The following is a 14,647-nucleotide window of genomic DNA, read 5'->3' as shown; positions in this document are numbered from 1 at the left end:
GGATTACAGCGTGCTCCATTTTAAACTTGACTGCTCTCTGTTTTGGTTTTAGATTGAATTCATGCAGGTGTTTCAAACCTTGCTTTCAATAGCATTACTTGTTACTGGGAAGCTAGATCTTTTGGGGGCAGTTGGCAGGGAGAGGTTGAATGTGAGATTTCTCTATCAGTGAAAGACATCTTTTGGGAGATACAGCACTCTTTAAGCTTCACTTATAAAAGTGTGCAATATAAAGCCTTATTATTATTTTTAATAAGGCAGGTCAGAATTTAACCCCCATGGCTCTCTTTAACACCACTGAAGTTGTACAAATTAACTCAACCTCAAAGAGGCATGAGTTATCCATGTAGGCTTATAGAGTGTCATTTTAATGTTCTGTATCTTTACTGTGCCTCCACTTTCTTTGATGAAAAGGTCTATTTAAAAATTGGTAGGAAAATATTTAACATAATAAGATGATGAGTCAGAGTTTTAAAAAAGCTAAAAAGGGAAGATGTAGTTAAATAATGCACCTTTTTATTTTTTAGCTACATCTGACTCATGACATATAATGTATTCTGCTAAGTTCAAAGTTTCCTCTTACAAAGAGAGTTTTATGAAACAACTCTTCTTCAGACCATTTTTACTTCAATTATAGTAGCAGGTTTTGGAGTTTAAATCATTAACAACCTCTGAGTGAACTTTTATCCAAATGACTGCAAGTCACAAAGAGAACAGTCCTCTTTCACCAAGTACCTTTTGTGCTCGAGTGAGACCCGTCCTTTTCTATTTTTCTCCTTTATGTCTCTCTTTGAAGAAAGATGTGTGATTTGTAAGGTAATGAAAGTATGTATCAGTTAATGAAAACTGCTATATTGGGCTCATAATGCACACTGAAATTGGTTCAGGGTAAACTTCATATACCTGCAGTATATAGCAGGGGAAAAAGTAAATTTCCGAAGTAAAGATTGCTGTGTGCACTCTAGGAGTATCACGTAGCAGTTAAAGCAACCATGAGGGGTGACCTAATCTTATTTTCCTCTCTTTGTCAAGTAGCTGTAATGTTCATTTAGGAGCATTTTTCAGTTTTAACTCCACTGGACACTCCAAAACTGGGCACTTATTCTGTCAACTGTCAACCAAGTTATTGATTTCACCATATGTTGTCTTTTCAGTTTTTTTAAAATTAGTTTTATTGGAATGTTTTTCGAGAGTGTGTGGGAGACGTTAACCTCCAGATTTAAGGTGATGGGTAGGGACAAAAGCCTGCAGAATTACATACAGAACAAAATGTAGCTTAATAAACAAAAGAAAGTTAAGAGAGAAATTTATTTCCTTTTAAAAAATCAGTAAAATAATGAACTAATCGTTGTTTAAAGAGTGGGAAAAACTTTTTTCCCCCTAGATTTGGTGACTAGCGGGATAAATGTGAAGAACTCCATCCCACCCCCGCACGCGCGCCCCCCATTCTTTCCAGACAGAGCGGTTGTAAATCCGAGGCTGAGTCCGCCCTGGGAGCCTTGGGGCACCTTCCTCTTTGCTCTCTGTGTGTGCGTGCGTGTGTGTGTGTGTGTGTGTGTAGCTCTCTCTTTCCCTCAGTCTGTGCCTCTGTGTGTGTGTGAGTGTGTGTGTGTGACAGAGAGAGAGCGAGAGAGAGAGCGCGAGAGGAGAGAGAGCGAGAAAGAGAGAGAGAGCAAGAGAGCGAGCTGTGAGCTGTGCTGCCGCCGCCGCTGCCCTTTGATCCCGACATTAGTGTTAGGGGCTCGGAGACACAGAGCGCGGCCATAGACACCGCCGCACCGGCACTCATTTATTTATACCTCCCATCACACACGCGAGCATAGGACACACACACACTCACACCTATTAGATCCGTTTCCATTGAAGAATATTACGCTCGGGGACAAGCCAGGTGCACGACCAAAAATTAAAAAAAAAAAAAAAAAGGAAAAAAGAAAGGAAAGAAAAGAAGAAAACCCCTCTTCTGGCTCCAGGAAACAAGCTTCAACCCATTGCACACACCGGAGAAGGGGTTTCCCCCTGCCCGCCCGCCCGCCCCCCAACTACCTCCCCGCTCCTGCCAGTGTCTGCCTCTCTGCCCCCACGGGGGTTTATTTGATCTCACATTAACCAAGGAGGAGAATGTGAGAAAAGGGGGAAAATGCCCAGGAGGAAGCAGGAGCAGCCCAAGCGCCTTCCCTCACGTAAGTCATCCCTTCTCCACCTCCTCTCGTGCCATTTTCTCGCCCTCCCTCTCCTCTTTCCCCTCCGCAGCCTCCTCCGTTGTTTTCTGCATTAGTTTAGGGTTACAGAGGTGAAACTGACAAAGACACAGCCCGGGTTACTCCTCGTTTAGGTCTATGCTGAGGCAGCCATGTTGGTGATGATCAGCCCCGTGCCCTTTCTATTCTCTCTCTCTTTTTCTTTCTTTCTCTCACCCCCCCTCTTTTTTTCCTTGAGATCGGGCTTTTTTTTTCCCTTTCCCTCCCCTTCCCCCTCCTCACTCCGGGTTGCTGGGGGGAGGGGGCAAGAGAAAGGAGGAGGGGAGTAGTGTGGATGCCGGGGGTTTTATCGGGGGTTTGGTGGGGGGAGGTGGGAGAGGTTGGAATCTTAAAAAAAAAATTCCTTGTGGATTCCGGCGCCTGAGGGTGCGGGGGTCGGGGCGCGCGGAGGGCTGGGGGCCGTGACATGGCGTTTGGGGGTGTCGGGGAGAGGGCGCGCAGCAGCCGCCGGGTACAGGATCCAGGGAGAGGTCCGTCCCTGGCTAAAGGTTGCGCCGGGGTTGGTCGGCCCCCGAGCCGCCGGCGGCAGCGGCGGCGGCGGCTGGAGCAGGAGGAGGCGGAGGTGGAGGAGGCGGCGGCGGAGGAGGGGAGTCGGGGGCGGGCGAGGCGGGAGCGCCTGGGGAGGGTGTAGGGGCACCGCACACAAACACACGGGTACACACGCGCCGCCGGGCGGCTGCTCCCGCGGCGCCGGGGCGAGGGGGCGCGCCGGGGCGCGGGGCAGCCGGGCGGGGGGCGAGGCCAGGCAGCGGCGGGCGGATGTGGGGTGCGGGAGCTGCGCCGAGGCGGAGGCAGGAGGCAGGGCGGCTCGCGGCGCGCGAGGTCCCTGCAGAGCCGAGGGGAGGGAGGAGCAGGGCTCCTGGCCGCAATAAAATGCGGGGTCAGTCGGAGCAGACGGAGCCGGGCGAGACTCGGGCTCTCAGACCCCCTCCTTGGCGAGCCTGAGCAGAGTCCAGGACTAAAGTGCATCACAGCCCTCCCCGGCGGCAGCCACACACGCCAACTGGAGACACACACCCGCCGGCACGGCCCGGTCCCCTTCCCCTCCTCCACCCGCGCCCCCGGTCCCTCTCCGCCCTCCCTCCGGCTTCTCTTTGCGCGACTCTTAACTTTTCCCCCACTCCCTCTCCAGCTCCCCCCAAACCCCCAGTCTTTCTCCGCTTTGAGTGTTCCGAGATGCTGCTAAAGCTAAAAGTGAAGGAGAAAGAAGCAACTAAAAATATCCCCCGGGGCCGCCCGGCTCCTTGAATGCAGGGAAGAGGGGGCAGGGGAGAAGGCGTGGGGCGGGGTGACGGGGAGGAGGGGACGCGGGAGGCGCCGGAGGGAGGGGTCGGGGGAGACGGAGGGTCAATTTCTCTTCTCTCCCCCCACACTACTCCCCTCTCCCGGCGGTTTGGCGCTGCTCGGAGCCCGATCCTACAAAACCCGGGCTGGGGGCGGGAGTGGAGCCGGAGCGCCCGCCCGCCCGGGTGTCAGGCCGACGTGGTCGGTCACCTGAAGTTCACGGAGGGTGGGGGAAGGGTTAAGGTTATGGTGTCTCGGGCTCGGGTTGTGTGTGAGCGTGTGCGTTTCCGCTGCAGACAGGCAGCGCGATCGATCTCCCCCTCGCGAAATATCCGCGGCGGTGCCTGCCCAGGGGACCGGGAGGGGGGCGAGGGGGGCGCGGGCTGCTCGGGCCGGGCGCCCCCGCGCCTCCGTGTCACCCGGGCCGCAGCCGAAGTGGCGAGCAAGGGCACTTGCAAGCAGTCCGCTCAGCAAACATTCCTCTTTCTTTCCCCTTCCCGGTACGCAGGAGTCGACGCAGAGGGCTTGGGTTTTGCTTTTTTCCCCTTCCTTTAAAAAAAAAAGAAAATGCCCCTGTGCAGTCCTTTCTTCGCCTGCCCGCTAGAGGTTCTGAGGATAATATCACATATGTAATATATATGCACATAAAATCACTCGCAGGCGGCTGCGTGTGTAGGGAAATTTTGTGCGAGGAAGGAGAAGGCGGTGGAGTCGGGGAGGGCGAGTTGGGAGGCTCCGCGCTGCGATTCACAGAAAACTCGCAGCAGTTGGTGGAAGAGTGTGCGTGCACATGGCCGGACTGCCGCGCTGCCCGGCTCTTGTCGGGGGCGTGTGGGGGGAGGTAGAGGAGGCAGGAATTCTGGGGGGGTCAGGGGAGGTCTGCCCTGCTCGGACAAAATGGGCTTCAGTGTTCTCTGCGAACTTGCCCTTAGATGGCAACTTTGGGAGCTGATGAGCTTGTGTGCGAAAACAGGGCGGTGAGGTTATTTGGTCATTTTCCCTTTCTTCTCGTCTCCCCCTGCTTAAAAAAAAATGTTGGCGGGGTTAGAGGGAGGGTGGGAGAGAAGGGATTTATCTGTTTCGACTGTGACGGAGATGGAACGCCTTCCCTCCTCTTGTGTGCAGTGCAGTCGGGCAGCTGCAGCCTGCCCTGCTGATGACCTTGACCCTGACCTCCTGCGACTACCCTCTGCGTCTGAGAGGAAATTCAGGCTCCATTTTAGCTCGTGTGCTTGGTGGGCCTTTCCTGCGCGTCGATACCTGGTGATGAAGTTGTATTTTGAGAGTGGGTTCTCCTACTTTGCTGTCTGATTGAATCCTGTTATCCACTCACTTAAAAAAAAAAAAAAAATCACCTCCCTCTTTCAGTCACATAAAGTCACTTTTACTGAAGTAAGAAGCAATTACCTTTGGAAACACCGTAAAAGTCCCTGCAGTTTTGAAAGTGAGGCCTTAATTTTCTGAGCTTTTCCACTTACCTTTGAATTGAATGGAGTTTTGTGGATGTGTGTTGCCTGTGCTAAGTGTGTTTTACACATGTTTTTAAAGCAGTTTGCGTTTGGACTTCGCAATTTCTGGGCAAATGGTGTATTTTGCAGTTCAGTTACAGTCACCCAACGCTTGCTAAGTGCTGAGTGAGGCTTGAAACTTGCAAGTGGTGTGAAGTAGTAATTATTGACTTTGGGAAAAATTAGTGTTAATTTGTATTTAATGTCGAATATAATTGTAGTTCTAAGTCCCAGTTTTAAAGCTAGACACTTTGTTTGTTTGTTTGTTTGTTTATATGTGAGAGGAGGATTCCTCTTTTGCTGGAGTACTGTTTTGTATCAAACTTAAAATATAGGAAGTCTGGGGATTAAAGTATTCTTCCTAGAAGTCATCCCAGGGTTTTAAGAAGTTAAATAGGGGCAGATTTAAAAGTTGACTCTAAAAGAGAGGAGTGTGTACCGGAGGAGGGGAAGGGACATCTTGAAGGAATGAGAGGGGGAAAACTATTTTTGAAGCCAGAGAGTCCTTTTGAGTAAATACAAAAGTGGTTAATGGCCACTGTTAGTACATTGTTTTAAGAATCTGTAGAACCTGTAAACACATTTAAGAAGTGCAAATTAGAATTCGAATACAAAAAAAAAAAAAAAAAAAGGAACTTACGAAAACTGAATCTGTAGAAAATTAGGAGGGCTTTCCACTTCCTCTTAGGTCTCTCCCTGTGTCTGCACCCCTCTAAGGATTCTACAGCATAAAGCATTGCTACTTATAGACTCTTTCTGTGTTGGATCTATTTTTCTGATATTAAGTACAATACCAGCCAGACACAGTCTGGATCTACAAAGCCCACAGTCCTCCCACTACACAGCACAGACACCAGGGAACCTGGAAGTTCCACCCTGGAGTGGATTAGTCCTGGAAATCCAGACTAGCACTTGCTATTATCTGATACCAAGTCTGGGGTGAGCCTCAGCCCCTGGCACAGAGTCCCAGCAATTCCCCAGTCTGGGCTCCGGCCTGCTAAGGTTTCTTAGCTCCTTCTGTTCGGCTAGACACCCATGGGACTGTTCAGAACCGAATTAGCTTTGGAGATGGGTTAGCCTTTAACCTGACACTACTAACCTAAGCCTTGGTTTCTGATTTAAAATTCTACACAGCCATTTCCTCCTGGGCCTCTGAAGTGTGTGTGTTTGTATCTGTGTTTGTTTTGTTATATGGGCCTCATACATATGCAGAAAAAGATGGCCTATACTGTAGGGTTGAATGGCGATCTTACTGTCTACAAATCAAAAGAAGTCCTGTATTAACTTTTGCAGGTGACCCTAAGCAAAGGGTATTAAACATACACTAGTTTTGAGCGGTGGTTTTAAAAATTATTACAAAAGATACAGCTTTTATTTCTTGGCCTAGAGCAGTAATTATCATTTTGGGATTTAAGTATGATTCTGCTGTTGTTGATGGCTCTTTTACAAAAGTTCTTTCCATTAACAAGGTCCAATACTATATTTAAAAAAATATCCAACAGGCGCTTTGAGCTATAGCACCTGCTTGTCTTTAGCAGAATCCTGAACTGGATAACTTTAAAAAGTTTGTCAGCCTGAGAAAATGGAAGAGCGGGTAACTGTGTGGCTAACTGATGCTGTGACTGTTACCACGCATGGGACTAGGCACTTTATGAACGTTTTTACATTTGGAATCACAAACTGAAGAGGGAAAGTATGAGGAAGGGTGTTCTCTTGTGTTGGTTACATCTGTAAATCTTTTTTTTTACCATTGGTGATCACTTACTTCTTCATTAGCTTCAACTTACACATAAACGTGTACAAGTTTAGATCCTATTATATTTACCATTGGAAATTTGCCTGATGCCTATTCCCGAGGGGGAGCACAAAGGAAAAGTTAATAAAGCAGTTGTTTTATTATTCCAGTATTTTCATTGTTTACTCAGTTGTGGGTCAAGACCAGATCAGGTTATTGTGTTCTTCATTAACAAAACTTTTTAAAATTCTTTCTTGCTTTCTAGTAAAATTGGGAAGCAAAATGACTGAAAAGCAATAGAAGTTCTTATTTTTATCATTTTACCAGTGTTTTTGTGTCTAACGAAAGAGAAAGGATGAAAGATTGAACTCTTTTCCCTTATAAATTTTTATTAATTTTTGCAGTGAACGGGCAGTACCTCCTGACTAACTGTGGCAGGGACCAGGTGGGAAAAAATTTGAGTCTGAAGTGGCAAAATAGTTCACTGATCCTGTCAGCCAGAGCTAATGATTCCAAGGTACCCAGAAGCAGTCTAGGTTGATGCTGGATAATCATGCCTATCTGTTCTCTAAAAAAACTCCCTGTATTCCTAATACAGTAAGTAGGGTATCACTGAGCTTTCCTGTAAAAATAGGGAAGATAACTCAAAATCACATTCCTTTTCATGCTTCAAAATAGTTTCTAATAAAAAAATTGATTTTTAATTTACCTGCATGCTGCCGTCTCACTCTGGGGATGACACAGCTGGTGTGAGTTGACAAGTCTCGCTGCACAAAGTGTTAATAAATCATGCTGGAGAAGTATAAATTGGACAGCTTTCGGCCAGTGTGAAAGCTTGCTGTGCATTTGAGATTTTAGAGTCTTTGAATGGCCTCTATTAGGAGAATTCCAAGGGAGGTGTAGAAAATCTCTATCTTGTGAGGCTTGTAAAATCAAATGGACAAAGACTATGGACACACCTAAGGGAGAGTGTGTTGGTAGAGTGATGACGCAGGCTTCTCCTCAGCTGAGAAGTTGGTTTAAAATACAAGGGAGTTCTATTAATGTCAATGTGTTCTTGTAGAAAAGGCTGGATTGAAAATGTATGGTGCCTCGCTGAGTTGGTAAATAGTTTTACTTAAGTAATCCCAGTAGTTTGGGTTCAGATCCTGTCTGGACAAGTTAGTTTGGGTTCGGATCCTGTCTGGACAAGTTAGTTTCACAAAAGGGAAAAACTCTCATCCACTATCTTTAACCCTGGTCACTTACAAGCGAATTGGTATCTTTGGACTTAAAGATGACAAGATGTCTCAGACAGTTTGGCTGCTATAACAAAGTATCTTAAACTGGGTATTTTATGAACAATGGAAATGTATTGCCTACAGTTCTGGAAGTTGGGAAGTCCAAGATCAAGGTGCCAGCAGATTCAGTGTTTGCTGAGGGCTCAGTCTCTGCTTCAATGATGGTATCTTTTTGCTGTGTCTTTCTATAGTGGGAGGGGCACACAAGCTCTCTAGGGCCCCTTTTATAAATGTGCTAATCCCTTTCTTGAGGGCTCTATCCTCACGATCTAGTCACCTCCCAAAGGCCCCATCTCTAATACTATCACATTGGGGATTAAGTTTCAACATGAATTTGGGGGGACACCAACATTGAGACTGCAGCACAAGGTGTGAGAGAGGGAAATGATGGTGGAGCCCACATTGCTACCCCTGTTTCTATGACTGGTCAGCGGTGCCATCTGTGAAAGCTGAAGACAGCGTATTTCTGAGATTAGGTTAATATAGCCTTTGTCCCCATTTGAAGTTGCCATGTCTTCCTCCATTCTTCATTTTTAAATATCCACTGGAGTATTAGGACAGGACAAGGAAAAACAAACAGAATTGGCTGGAGCTAATCTCTTCATTCTGAGTGATGTATTTGTAATTTTGTATAATTTAATCAGACTGATCGCAGAACAAGATAATGAGAGTATGACCTACAGAATAGGGCTTTAGGGGGCGTTAAGGATTTCCAGCATAAGATTTTACAAGACCATGAGCTTTGTGGTGAAGGCATAGATTTTAGGTTTTCTCTTATTGGAAAAAAATCCCAACCAGGCCTAGTTATGGTAGGATGTGAGCTTTTTTTCCATCAGATTTCATTGCTATATTGGCTAGTTAATGTACTCTTAGAACCACATTTTAGAGGTATAGATTGTAAATGATGGTGCCTGTTTCTGATGTACTCTCTTCTGTCTCCTGGTTTGCTAGGTGTAGCTCAGTAATTCATTCCATCTAGGGCTAAGTGTACAAAACACTTTACAGTTCATGGTAGCCAAAATGTCTTCTGTCATATTTTATAAGAGACTAATGTGTGAAGCACAGACCTTAGAAATAGCTAAGAGTACTTGATGGGCCGGCGTTTCTGGCTACTTTCTCCCTTGTGTTTGGGAGCAAGTTTTGTATTTCTGCCCTCTCTCTGTAAGTTATTTTTTATGATATTGGAGAATAGTGTGTGACTAGGTGCTGAGGCAGGGGCCTCTCTGATGATGCCTATCATTCCCCAGGGACCCACCTTGGGATAGAATTGTTGTAGTTACAAAGTAGTTTTATAAATTAAAATCAGAGTTTGGCTTGATACTAATCTTAAGTGGCATGGGTACATGTTGCTGTCTATTTTATAAAAGTTAGCTTCACTGCATGTACGCACACACACAAACACACACACACACACACACAGAGAGAGGCTGCACTGTAGCTAATTTTATAAAATGCACAGTGATACGCGCCCACGATCTGAGGTCAGAATGTGGCCTTTAGCAACTCTGCTTTCACAGTCTGACCTAGGGTTATATTAAATGCGGCAGATTCAGTGTGCCTAAAAAGGATATTGTTTCCGACTGTCCATTCCCTTCTTATGAAAAACAGCCTTTACCACTGAAGTTCTGTCTCTGGAGTCCTTAAGTGACCACGGTTTAGATACACTTTGCTTCTGTTTTTAAGAACATCCTAATTCAACCAAGTTTCTCTACCAGCAAGGAAGAAATGCATGGACCTTCTTGGAGGCTAGGGCCTGAAAAAGCAAACCCCAAAATAACCTCTCTCTGTATATCTTTCTCTTTGGTCATTTCTACATGGGTCAGAAAAGTGGTTAGACCCCATTAGAATTGTGATGTGAAGGGAAAAAGAAAAGGAGTGAGAGAGAGATGTGGATCTCAGGGTGAATTGTTTTGAGTGTGCTGAAGAAGGTGGCCTTCAAAGGAGACTGAAGAAGGCCAGGAAAAAATGATCTTTTACATGATTGATCAGTAGCACTCTGCTTATCTGAGCTTTTGAAACCAGCTACTGTGCTTGTGGAGGGTGATAGATGTTTCTAAGGTTACATAGCGCTAGTAGTATCTTAGGTGGTCTGGTGCTGTATTTTAAAAAGCTTTTGTTGTTGTTTTGTAATGAGAGGGGGAAAGTATCATTTGTGACTGTGCCCTCTTTTAACTTTGTCTACTGTGTATGGCACAACTGAAGTAGAAACAGGACTCATGTGCTTTCGAAGTTCGTAGCACAGCAGTCAAATGTACAGACTCTGGGGCCAGGTTGTTCAGAGCCCAGCTTTGCCACTGACTAGCTGTGTGACCTTGGGCAAAGGACTTATCTTCCCTGTCCTCCACTTTACTCATCTTTAAATAGTGATAATAATTTCTGTATCACAGAGCTATTAGAAGGATTAATTGAATACGTATACAAATGTAAATATTATACATATACACAAAATCATGCCTAATTAGTGCCTGCTGTATAGAAAAGACTTAATAAATATTACTTATTACCAAGTATGTGAAAAGTGTTTCAGTTTGTTTAGATTGTGAATAGATTACAGGTATTTCTGACCTGGAACTTTTTGGTGGTTTCTACGGTTTTTTTTCTCAATACATCTCATTAGAGTGGTGAGTAATAATAATAATATGATATGGTAAAATTCTTTTACAAGGCTGTTATTGTAGGACTTGACTAATACTTGTTTCATAGGCCAACAATATTATAGTAGGCTTTTACTATAGGAATGAGTTTCTCTGTTTATATGATTTGATCTGAATTGTATGTAAGTTGTGTAATAATCATATGCATTATAACCAGATTTTACTATAAAGTGAGGATACTAAATCCTCCTTTAGACACTTAGAGTGAGACTCAAATTAGAGAATAGGTATTCCATAAATATTTATTTATTCTTCTGTTCAACAGGCAGCCCACTGGTTAGAATAACACAGAGGAAATTTATATTAGGTGTTCCATATGTTATATAGGTAATAGTTTATTTACACAGAAAGAAGGAAAGGCAGGGTCTGCTGTTTCTAATCACAGAGAACCAAATCAAGAGAATACATGCAATGAATCTTAAATGAAGGATGGGGGTGTGTGTATGTGTGCGCAGTGGGAGAGAGAGATCATATCGTAGGTTACAAGCTGGTGCCATAGTACTGTGTTTTGCCCCACACAGATACTGTTTAAAAACTTGAGACAACATTTTGGAAATTGGAGGTTTCCTATAAAAATCCAAATTTCCAGCTTCCTTTGAAAACTTGGAAGAGCCACTCGCACTGGGCCCACCTCCCCACATGGCAGCAATCTGCTGTAGTCGGTGGCGGCTGTCTCCATTCCCCAGGCATGTGCTCGTCAGTCTGCCACAGTTCCTGCCACTCGGCCACCATGTCCCCATATGCATATACACCTGCCCGCCTCCCTCAGGTATCTTACCTCCTGATCCCTGTAGGCGTTTGGATTAGAAACTGTTCTGCATTCCCCAGCATTCTTTGATCTTTCCATTCATCAGAGTCTCAGGTGTTGTACAGCACATTTGATGGCAGTATCAAGAAGCTGTATAGGGATTAAGATCCTGGCAGCACCACATGGTAGCCATGACACTAGCAAGTTACTGCAGTTATCTGCCTGTTTTTCTCATCTGTGAAGTGAGAGACCATTGTAGGTTCTCTGAGACTAAGTCAGCTTGTACATGTGGATACTTGAGATTTGTGTCTGGCATAGGGTATGTGCACAGTAAATGCTGGCCATGTTAACACACTTGAGGTGTGAATTCATGTCAACTGAGGATTGCTTGAACTGTATTATGTAATTAGTCAAGGACAACTATTGGTGTTCATCAGTTTCTGATCACCATCAGCCAACCCAGTGGCTCTCAACCAGATGTATTAGAATCACCTGTATTTTAAAAATACGAACACCCCCAGAGATTTAAGTTGAATTGACCCAGAGTGGAGCTTGAGCATTAACATTTTTTAAAAGCTCCCTGGGTGATGTGATTAATTTGCTTAATCCTGAGTTGAGGACCCCTGAACTAACCAGCACTCCCACTCTGGATGTTACCATTTCAGCCAAAAATAAAGACATGCGATGGTGAGCCTGGTCAGCTTAGTGACGGTAATTTTTCAGGCTCTTAAAACCCTAAAATTAGCTTGTGGACCTGGGTAATGGACTATAACTCCTCGAGGCTGGAAACCAGAGAGACTCACAGAAGGAACCTACAGTAGGCAGGAGACACAAACTCCAGTCTTCTCCCTTAAACTGTCCCATCACCAAGGTTTTTCACTGGCTGTGTGACCTTGGGCAAGTCACTTAATCATCTCTGTGCTTCAGTAGCTCCATCATGTAAAATGGAAAACAGTACATTACCCAAACCTCCTATTTATATTACACTTTATTCTTCATGAAGCCCTTTATCATCTGCCTGTGAGGCAGGCAGGGAAGGGCTGCTTCTCCCACTGATTGGACAGAAGTGGACACAGACCCAGAGAGAGGAAGAAGCTAGCTTGTAGTCATCAGTGTCAGCACTACCAAGGGCTGGACCATTTGATAGTCTCTTGAGACCCAGTGAAGCTGTAGGTCTGTGAAGTCTACATGGGATCCCACAGCCTGAAGGAGATGGTTTTGGCCATTGTAAACTGCTTAGAGCCCCTCCGCTACAGGAGGAGAACCCTTTAGTTGCTGATGGAACTTGATGGTCCCGTGATTCATGAAAACTGCTGCTGCCAATAATATTTCCCTCCTCAAAGACTTAAGATCTGAGTTTATCTCAGTCTTACCAAGTCAAATGTATATCTTCCTTCTAACTTCTACCCTATTGGTCCTGCTCTCTGTTTTCTGATCAGCACTTCATAACTTTATGAAAATACTTTTCAAGCTGAATTTTAATTATTTGTTTCCATCTCTTTCTCTGCTCAGTTGTCTCTGAGCTCCTAGAGAGCAGGGACTAAGCAGAGGGTAGTAGAATGGAATCACATGCAGTGACACTGTCTGAGGCCTGAATTATGTGCTCCATATGGAGAGCACTGCCTTCGCGTAATGGCCTAGAATTAGGCGATGTTTTCTAATCTGCACTTGTTTGGCCCTACTTGTTAACCCAACAGTCCTCTCTAGAGCATGAAACACAGCTGTATTTGGGAGGAAACAAAGTGTGGGAGACCCTACGCTCCAGGAAACGTTACTGAAATCTGCTATATGATTTCTCCCTTCTAGGGGAAGGCAAACTTCAAATAATATCTTACTGGATTTTAATCTGACCTTAAGAAAGTGAGAAATCAAATTACAGTGAGCTGCTTTGTGACATTTATAGAAAGAGAGAAATTTCACAATCTAGAAGTAAGGTTTGGGTTGGCTACTAGATCGTAGTTAGAGAGAAGTGCTGTGCACAAATGGCTACTCAAATACTTGTTGATAGGTGAAAAAATATGTGCAGAAGAAGAGAAAAAGTATGAGAAGCTTAAATATGGCTTGGACGTACTCCGTAAGGCTGGAACCATAGAAAACACAAATATTAACTATTAATTTATTTTTAAAAATTGATACTGGCTTTTAATGACAAAAGTAGTACATGCTTAGTATAAATAATTAAACTCATGCAATAATGTTAAAGTATGAAAGTCCCCTTATCCCAGCTTCCACCCCCAGAGATAACCACTGTTAATCAACAATTAATATTTAAAACTCGGCCTTTATTTGAAAAATGGATACATTTCAGCAGAGTTGGCTAAAAGAATTTAAGTATGGAATTCAGAACAAGGGTGGCAACATCGCTCTTACAAACTGATTCAACCCATCTATGAGTACTGAATCCCAGATTGGTTGCACTGATTTAAAGGGGGAAATTGATAAACTGCTCACAAGAAGGGAGGCAACTAGAATGTTGTAGGCTCTTGAAATCATCATATGAGAAACTAGTTATTGAGGCAATTGGGGATACTTAATTTAAGAGTGGGGGTGGATAAAAATTGTGCATGATTGCTACATTCAAATATATGAAGTTCTGTCAAGTGAAAAAGGGAGTAAATTGTTATTCATCCTACATTCTCAGCTTGTGTGTGATAACTGATACTTCATTTGTTCATTCATTCATTCATTTCACCAGCACTAACTGAGCAAAGTTTGGGAATTTGCGAAACTGAATAAAGCATGGTCCCTGCTCTCAAGGAGCTCAGAGACAAGTGAGCAGAGAAAGAGATGGAAGCAAATAATTAAATTAAAATTCAGCTTGGAAAGTATTTTCATAAACGTATGAAGTGCTAATCAGAAAACAGAGAGTAGGACCAATAGGATAGAAGTTAGAAGGAATATACATTTGATTTGATGAGACTTGTTGAATAAATAAAACTATCCAAAAATGAAACAGCAGATGTTGTGTTTATGAAGAAGCTGGTTCAGCCACCCGTTGGGGGTGATTTTCTAAGGACTTCAAGTAATGTGGGGTGAGATGAGAAGCATTGAACTCTAAAATTGTTTAATATTTCAGGAAACAATTCTGTAAAGTGCTACTTTGCTTGGTTTCTATTTAAAATTGGAAATCTGTTCCCACAGCAGGGGAACACATATTTCACTATACTGAATTGAGAG

At 44.3% G+C, this 14,647-nt stretch overlaps 1 protein-coding gene across 3 annotated transcripts in view; it reads left to right on the top strand.

Annotated features, from left to right (window-relative positions):
• Positions 1–1,367: 1,367 nt before the first annotated feature.
• ZNF827 (zinc finger protein 827) overlaps positions 1,368–14,647 on the top strand; it is a 175,112-nt gene continuing 161,832 nt past the window's right edge. For 2 of the 3 annotated variants that reach the window (XM_025386278.1, XM_025386279.1), the window contains exon 1: positions 1,597–2,183. In XM_025386278.1, the coding sequence (XP_025242063.1) occupies positions 2,141–2,183 (43 nt within the window). In that variant the 5' untranslated portion in view covers positions 1,597–2,140. Of the gene's footprint in view, positions 2,184–14,647 lie in introns of all 3 variants that reach the window. The other variant, XM_025386277.1, reaches the window with a different exon arrangement.

This window comes from Theropithecus gelada, chromosome 5 (assembly GCF_003255815.1).
Source record: "Theropithecus gelada isolate Dixy chromosome 5, Tgel_1.0, whole genome shotgun sequence".
NCBI classification, from domain to species: Eukaryota; Metazoa; Chordata; class Mammalia; order Primates; family Cercopithecidae; genus Theropithecus; species Theropithecus gelada.
This window is presented reverse-complemented; position numbering and strand designations above follow the sequence as displayed.